Below are 8948 nucleotides of genomic sequence, written 5' to 3' on the forward strand. Positions count from 1 at the left end.
AGCATTAATTTTTGTGATAAATATAAGTGTTTTCTGGAGGTACCCGGAAGACACAACGTTACAATTTAGTTAACTCCGCCCCCTCTCTCCACACATACAACTTTACCGTACTATAAATAAACAAAAACAAGGGAAGTTACTTCACAATGCAGTTATAAGGAGTTGACATCTGCAACACAGCTTCATAAATGGCTAACACACAAGCTAACACGCGTTTGGATTGACTCACGACTCTGGTCCATCGCTGTTTACATTATGGGACTCGCGTTGGTTCTAAAAGTTAATCCACTTTGATTTTGGCGAAGGTTCACCAAACATCCACCAGAGACAGTCACAGAAAAACACTATTTTGGCTGATAGTCGCTGAATCCCGGAGAAAAAAACAATTTCTGACGAGTGGCCTCTTCTTTAGAAAGGTTGAATAAACTCCTGTCCTCATAGCCAAACGCGCTTTTTTTTCTCCGTCCGTGACATTATCGTTAGGTAAGAAAAAAGAACAGGTGTGTCCAGAGTCGGTTATAACGAGCTCCATCTTCACAGCTGCAGCGCAAACATGACATCTGTTCAGACGCTCAGGGGAAGCGTTTGTTTTGGCCCCAGCTGACCTGGCAGCACCTCAGGCACATTTCTCTTTGTTTCTCTCTTACGACAGAAATAATGAAAAAAGCTGTTTTACAAATTAAAATCAGGCTGTAAGACATTACTTTACAGACGTCGAGCACTTCCGTTCCGCTGTGACGACACAACTGAACACGTCAGTCGTTCACCAGGAGAGGGCGACGCAGCTGCTCAGAGAGCAGGATTCAGGAGGATTGCTGAGAACTGCGTGAATGAAGCCAAAAACCACTCTGGGGGGGTTTTTGATAAGGAAATAGCATAACAACATGGCTAAAAGCTCTAAAAAGTCAACTTTGCATGATATAGGACCTTTAAGTTTTGTTTTAAATACTATGAATGTGGCGCAGTCTCTTATGTCAGCTGTGATGCTGTTCCACACCTCAGTCCTTTTCACTGACAACACCTGTGCATCAGTAACACAGTTGCCTTTAGTGGAGGCTCTTGTCACTTTACCACTAGTACTGGATTTAAAGTTAATGAATTCATTCAGGGATTGTGGATGGAGTCCATGCAAAATAAAAACAGAACATGGCAGTTTACATAAGTGTAGGGCTCACTCTATTTTCTGACTGGATTATCATCTCAATAGCCAAAACAAAATAGTAAAAATAAACATTTTTACCTCATATTTATGAACAGTTAACTCATGTTTATACAAAAAATACAGAATACACAAAGTTCTATATACAACCTTTTTAAGAGGCTTTTTAATGAATTGTGATACATATGATTAATGTTGCATTTTATTCTTCTATTAGGAGTCTGAGAAACCACCATCTGGACACAAGAAGGAGCACAGTTTACCTGAGAAAAGGGACTGGACAATCAATTCTGTGAGTCCAGTGAAGGAGAGAGAGAAGGAGCCCGCTGTGAAGGACAGAGATAAAGAAAAGGAAAGAGTCACAGTGCAGGCCTCTCAGAACAACTCTAGTTTGGTGGAAGACTTTGATCGCACCCCCAGCGGCAGAGTGAGACGCCGCTCAGCCCAAGTTGCTGTCTTCCATTTACAGGAGATTGCTGAGGATGAACTAGCAAAAGACTGGGGCACAAAGAGGCGCATTAAGGATGACCTAGTACCTGACAGCAAAAGAGTAAGGAGAATATTTAACTTAAATGTAAATAGACATTAATATGATCATATTTGTAATCTGATTTTTTGTTTGATGCTTTTTGTGGATTAGTTAAACTACACCCGACCTGGCCTTCCTCACTTTAGTCCTGAGCTTCTCGAGTCATGGAAGAACCAAGTGAAAGAGAAGGGCTTTATCTGTTGCATAAATGAAGTAAGACAAACATTTACATTTTTACTTTGTTTTACTACAAATTAAATCATTGAAATGAACATGCTAAGTTAAAGGGACTATAAGGAGTTTAAAAATGTTAAAATTAAATATTTTCCTCCCCCTACATGTTCCAGCCATGTCCTAATGTGTAGAATGAGCTCAGACCTGTTCACCACAACTGCCTCTAAAATCCTGTACGGTCACTCAAAAATGTGTCACTTCGGCCCAAATTGCCATCATGCACGAGCTTAATATAGAAGGTGCAGTTACACATATGGCCTGAGGTGGCAGTAGTGAGTATAAAATGGCGAACTTGCTTCCAGCCCCTTTAATGCTGACAAGTTTTGCATTTCAAGATACTGTATAAAATGTTGTCTTGTTTTCTTATTGAAATAAGGTAGCTATTTAAAAATATTAGTTGTCGTCCAAATTCCTTTCCAACTTTTGCTAACGCACCCCTATAATCTTTGTTGAGCTGAGTTCATAAGCACTTTTACAAAGATTACCTGGAATAATCCAGACTCACTGCTGTACCAACAATTGAGTTTGGTGACCACAGCATCAACTAAATTTCTAGGGAGGAGGAGGTGAGCAAACAGGGGCGGAGTAAACCAATCAGTGAAGGGTGGACGTCTTGATGTTACAGGTTTATTAGCGACTTCATGTTAATATTTCCACAAGGTTATAAAACACAAAGCTCATCAATGTCTTTTGGAAAATAGAACAAACTCTTGGCACATGTTCTATTCATCCTCTTTCCAAGACTGACACCTAATCAACAAATCTTCTGTTTAAGTTTGGCTCCAGTAGTGACCCACAGTGACCAGACTGATGTCCCTGTGAATAAAGAATATAGAGGGTTATTATTCTTGCCAGATCTAGATCTAGCTTTTTGATATTGTGTCCAATCTCTTGCCAATGCCTTTGGGTTCTGCAATGACAGTAGAGTATACTACAAATTTATGGATCAGATTTTGTTCACAATACTTTGAACCGCAATACCGAGTATCGATACTTCATCAAGTATCGCAATACTTTCAATACTAGTCTTTACTTTTCAATCGTAACACAATAAATGTCAAATGGCATTTGGTTTATAAACTTTGGACACTTGATTGTGTTCTTTTTACACATTTCAAGGTTTCAACGTTTTACTTCTCTTAATTACTTGCCGTATTGTAATACATATCGGATCATGACAAAAATGGATCGTCCCAGCCCTAATACATACACAGTTGTGCTCAAAAGTTAACAAACCCTGGCAGAATTTTGAAGAATATGAATGATAACACAAAACGTTTTTTTTTTTCTCTCATAGTCAGTGGTTGTGTGAAGCCATTCATGGAGAAACAACTGAGTTTGCTATTTTTAAATCATCATGAATAAAGAATGACCCTGATCAAAAGTCTACATACCCCAGTTCTTAATACAGTGTAATACCCCCTTTAACATCAATGACAGCTTGGAGTCTTTTGTGGTAGTTGTGCATGAGGTTATTTATTTTTTTCTTATGGTAAAGTGGCCCATTCCTCTTGGCAAAAAGCCTCCAGTTCCTGTAAGTTCCTGGGCTGTTTTACATGAATTGCACGTTTGAGCTCTCCCCACAGTGGTTCAATGATATTGAGGTCAGGAGACTGAGATGGCCACAACGGGACCTTCACTTCATTCTGCTGCATCAGCGAACCACCTCCATATTTCACAGTAGGTATGGTGCACTTTTCATCATAGGCCTTGTTGACAACAAAGAAGTGCATCTACTGTGAAATATGGAGGTGGTTCGCTGATGCCACTGAAAAGTGAAGGTCCCGTTAGTGGCCATCTCAGTCACCTGACCTCAATATCACTGAACCACTGTCGGGAGAGCTCTAATATGCAGTTCACATTGCATTTACAGGAACTGGAGACTTTTTGCCAGGAGGAATGGGCCACTTTACCAAAAAATAAAGAACCTCATCCACAACTACCACAAAAGACTCCAAGCTGTCATTGATGTTAAAGGGGGCAATACACAGTATTAAAAAGTGGGGTATGTGAACTTTTGTTCAGGGTCATTTTGGTACTTTGTTTTTTCATTATGATTTAAGAATAGCAAACTCAGTTGTTTCACCATAAATGGCATCACACAACCACTAACTATGTGTTACAGGTCCGTGGTGTGTTATAAAAAGGCAACCACACAATAAATAAAGCTTACCAAGTCATTATTTATTTTACAGAAAAGATGGGCGTTCCTATAATTACTTAATCACTGTGTTTTTTCCAGGTGCTTTACTCAAATCTCGAATTAGTTCAAACACCACAAAAGGCGGACAAACCCACAGATACAGTTCACTTCAAACCAACTCAGGGCGTAGCCAACAACACGGCAAACCAAACCGCCACAATGCACACACTTATGATAGGATTTGGTATGAACCAGCAAAGTGGGCATGACGTAGGGAAGTGAACCAAGCAAAAAAAAAAAATTGACAAAAATACAAAAAGTAAGGTGTTAGTCCGCTCGTACAATGTAACAAACAAAATGAAACAAAAGCGATATACAGAACAGCAGGAAGCAGTAACACAAATACCAGCGTTGAATTCAGACGCCCATTCATTCACAGTCTGTCACTCACAAGACGTTCTTCCATAAAACCGTGTGACCCAGAAGTGGTCGCTTCATTCAATAAAACACAGGGCTCAGCTAACGTCCTGGCTACCCCACAGAGAGCTGGCACTTCCGACCACTTGCCAACTTCCTTCTATATAGGAACTGACCTGGGGCAAGAGCGACACCCAATGGTGTCACCTGTTACATATGAGTGAAAAAAATAAATAAAACATTTTCATTTCATATTCTTTCATATTCTATTGAAAAATAAGCAAAAAATGAAAAAAATCTGCCAGGGTGTGTAGACTGTTGAGCACAACTATATATATATATATATATATAAACATTTGTGCACAGGAAGAAATTTGACAGTTTGCAGATATGAGTCACTCGATAGTTTTGAAATGACTCTTGTTGATGTCAGCAGTAATTGGTTTAGTATTATCAAACCATAATGAAACCAAACCATGTTACTCCGTTTCCACAGAGCTGTGAAGCTGTCTATTCAAGTGTATCAGGATTGAAGGCCCACCTCGCCAACTGCAGCCAGGTACAAACTGATTCAGCTACTACAACAAGTAAACAGTCTTAACATTTGGAATATGAGTTCGCCAAAAATTGAAATAAAGTAATAAACAAATACCATACAGTACCATAATAATGTCTGTGTGTGTATTCTATAGGGTGGAGGAGAGCTGGGGAAGTACACATGTCTCATCTGCCAGAAGGAGTTCAGCTCAGAGAGTGGTGTCAAGTATCACATCAACAAGACACACTCACAGGTGAGGTATTTAGCAATAATCAAATTCACAGATTAAGCATATCATTTTGACGCTTTGCTCTTCATCTGAGTCAGACGATAATGTGCCATTTTAGGGACATGGTTGTGGAATGTGGAATTATAACCATTAATAATGTAATGTTTTTGTCTTTTATTGACACATACTGAATTTATGTACATTGGTTGTACTGTCATGTTTTGAATATATGATCCTAACCTTTTAGCCTAGTTAAATATACATATTTTACTGTATACTGTATAACGAAAATGGATATGTTCTTTACTAAGGTTTTTCACTCATCTGTGTTGTGCATTAGAACTGGTTCCGGGCTTCAGATACTCAAGTTGTTTCCAGCAGCTGTAGCAGCAAGAGCAAGCCATCAGTGGAGAACAATTTGCTCAAAGCAGAAGTAAGAAACGGAGCCACAGCTGGTAAGAAACGAGGCAGGAAGCCCAAAGAGCGTCCCTCTGTGGCATCATCTCCCTTAACAACAAACACTGAAGCTTCAACCACTACACAAAGCTCTTCATCCGACGAGAGTCTCTGCTCCACACCACCTCAGTCTCCAGCAGAAGCCTCGGAGCCTACGAACATTGCAGCAACTACAGGCCAAGACAAACTGCCTGACAACTCAGCCAGCAGACGAATCAAACCCAAGAAATTGTCTTTATCAGAGTAAACCTACCTTTGCTTGATCTAGGGGCCACCAGAAATGCTTTTTATTAATGTTATGTCAGGAAACTAAAAGACACTTCGATCTCCACAACTTAGCTATGTGGAGAAAGCCACACAATTATTGACGAGTGAGTACACAAAATGTTATTTTAAGACCCAAATGGATGACATGTCGACAGTTACATAATGGATATTATCTTTGTTTTAATCCTTCATTCCACTTTTGTCTCTGCTTTAGGTCATACATTTCTCTCTCAGAAGTGTGAGTAGTAATCTAACATGTACACTGGTAAACTACTTTCCAATTCAGAAATTTCAAAGTATTTCAAATGTGAAGTTAACAAAAGAGGAGGATCTTCTAGACAACTTGCATTTCTCACCACAGGACTGTTCTGTGTAAAATAGTAGATATATATATTTTAATCTACTTACCCGATCGCCATGGGCCTGACATACTACCTTTAGTATGTCAGCGTACATGTGCTTTGCTGTGAGTGTTAAATGTAATGTTGCTTATTCTTTTCTCTGTAATATTCATTCATCCTTTGACTTGGTTATACATTTTACATAAGCTAAAATGTTGATTAGACATCCACCATATTCCACCCACAAAATCTTCCCTGTAGCAAAAAAAGAAATTAGTAGCAATCTCTTTGACAACTACTATGTCAAAACATGTACACAGATCTTTTACACTGAAATGACTTATCCGTATATTAGAGTTGACAAATGTATATGTTTGAATAGTATATTACGCTATAGTGATATTTAATATAAGCCTTCGTTCTGTCTGAGAGGGTCTGGAAGAGGAGTGTTGGGACAGAACCAAATGTTTTATATGAAGCATGTTGCACCATTGGAGCACAATCAGATGAGGCGATGATGATACCGTATTTATTAAAGCCACAATACCTGGCCACTGCTTGAGCTTGAATGAAAGAGAAAGAAAAAAGTCTATTTTATAAAGATATTGATAAAGTTTTATTAATCATGAGATCTGCAAATGAAGACGGAAATGTAATATGGATAATAGGGTTATTCCTGGAAGCTATGACCTTGCACTTTAACCCGTGACCCCTTCCCTAACAGCCCTCTTGTACATTTGCACTCCAGGAGTATTCGACCTACCCTATAGGCTGTCCAGCACTGGAGTTGGAAGAACCGAATTTATTGAAAAATTCAACCACAAAATATCCACATGTGACAATAGTGGTTAGTGTATGAGCATGATAATCTCACACTTATTTAAAGAGTATAGTCTAAAATTACCAAAAATAATAATTACATAAATAGTAAGCCATAACTGGTGTCATTTAAGAGCTGTTTTGCTGTTTTTTGGCTATGTTGGTAACATGTGTTGAGGAAATGATATCTTAACGTTCTAAAATGTTAAGTAGTTACTTGAATCAGTAGCATTATTGATTATTTGGACACACAAACCTAAATGTATGTTGTTATATATTTGCGGTTTATCCCAAGAATGCATTTTGTATGTTTGTTGACACTTGATAGCTTTGATGGGAGAGTACCGGTGAGTAAAATTGGGTGCTTTTCTTGCCACTTTACCTTAAGGACAAGTCAAGTCCGATAATCCATCTTGCCATATTTCTTCATCCTGGCAAGTCTTAAATTTTGCACCAACCATCTTCAATATTGTCATTCAAAAAAAAAGTACTGATGTCAAATAGAGACAGAGACAAGCCCCAGATTGATTCACCTTTTTATAGTTCAAAGTAAAGCTACGTTTGTACAGGTGAGGCTGATTATGCATGTGCACCCGTCTCTTGTTGTGAGATGGTGCTTTTTCATCTATCCAGGTTCAGCCATCAAAAGAGGGACTAGAAAAGCACTGATGGGTCCCAAGAAGACCTTTTTAATATCCAGACCTTGTGTATGTGTTTATTGACCTGTTAGCACCTTTGTAATGAATGGATGTCAGAAATGGTAACACGTCGTGGCACAGAATCAGTTCATCTGCTGCTTGTTACTTGTCTTATTAATAATGCTACATTGACTGTGTTTACCCAGCAAGCTTTGTTGTTGCAATATGCTAGTTTAGCACTGCTTTTTACCAGTGGGTATTTTATATTTTATCTCACCCTTTACTATCTGTCTTCCTAGTGTGTGGATAAGACACATATCTATCCCAGAGTGTAGGCAAACTGCTTAGAGAGTACAGCAATATACCATTATTAGCTGGTTTTGTTGGCTTGCTCGTTTTTATATCAATGTGTATTCTAAAAAAATATATTTCCTTTTCTCTTCTTTGATTTTTTTCTACTCATAAAATTGAAAAAAAATATATGTGAATTGTAGACCACAAATACCTTAGCTTTTCTTTTGGCATACCCTGATGTATTCATTTGGACGATGCACATAAATTAAGCTTTTTAGTGACAAACACAATGAAAGAGATATTATAATCTTCTCAATATGGGACAAGACATATGTATGTGTGATTGTGTTTTAGTGCACTTATTATAACACAAGCTAGGCTTGATATAGGAGTGTTGTTGGAGCTTTCTAGTTACCCAGACTTTGTGTGGTGTGACTTTTTGTACCTGGGCAAACGGCAGGCTCAAGTGTCTTCCCATTGTCAGAATATTGTTTCACAAAACCAATCTTATTTGGGCAACAGACAGTGGGTTATTTTGTATTTTAAATGCTTATACAGATCTGTTGTCAGGGCTTTTGCAAAGAACAAAGAAATTATGTTGTAGCCTCTAAATGATTGCAGTATAACAAGTAAAATGAGAGTGAGAACCAAGAAGTCCTTATCTTAATTTATATTGTATAATACCTAACAATTTAAGGTAATCTCTGACAATTTTCCCAAACATGTTGTATTACCTGTGCACTAGTATCTCTTGACTAATTAATAAAAGTTTCTTGACTAATTTGTCTTCTGTTTATGATGACATAACATCAGTGATAATAAGCTAATACTGTGTAAACAAAATTATATGGTTAATAAAGAAAACACCCCTGTCTCAAGCCCAA

The 8948-nt window shown here is 38.2% G+C and overlaps 1 protein-coding gene across 3 annotated transcripts in view; it reads left to right on the plus strand.

The window, feature by feature from the left end:
- znf512b (zinc finger protein 512B) overlaps positions 1 to 8814 on the plus strand; it is a 30212-nt gene extending 21398 nt beyond the window's left edge. For all 3 annotated transcript variants that reach the window (XM_079558503.1, XM_079558505.1, XM_079558504.1), the window contains 5 exons: positions 1377 to 1709; positions 1800 to 1901; positions 4979 to 5041; positions 5175 to 5273; positions 5590 to 8814. In XM_079558503.1, the coding sequence (XP_079414629.1) occupies positions 1377 to 1709; positions 1800 to 1901; positions 4979 to 5041; positions 5175 to 5273; positions 5590 to 5952 (960 nt within the window). In that variant the 3' untranslated portion in view covers positions 5953 to 8814. The remainder of the gene's footprint in view (positions 1 to 1376; positions 1710 to 1799; positions 1902 to 4978; positions 5042 to 5174; positions 5274 to 5589) is intronic.
- Positions 8815 to 8948: the final 134 nt, after the last annotated feature.

This window comes from Gobius niger (genome assembly GCF_951799975.1).
Source record: "Gobius niger genome assembly, chromosome: 6".
NCBI classification, from domain to species: domain Eukaryota; kingdom Metazoa; phylum Chordata; class Actinopteri; order Gobiiformes; family Gobiidae; genus Gobius; species Gobius niger.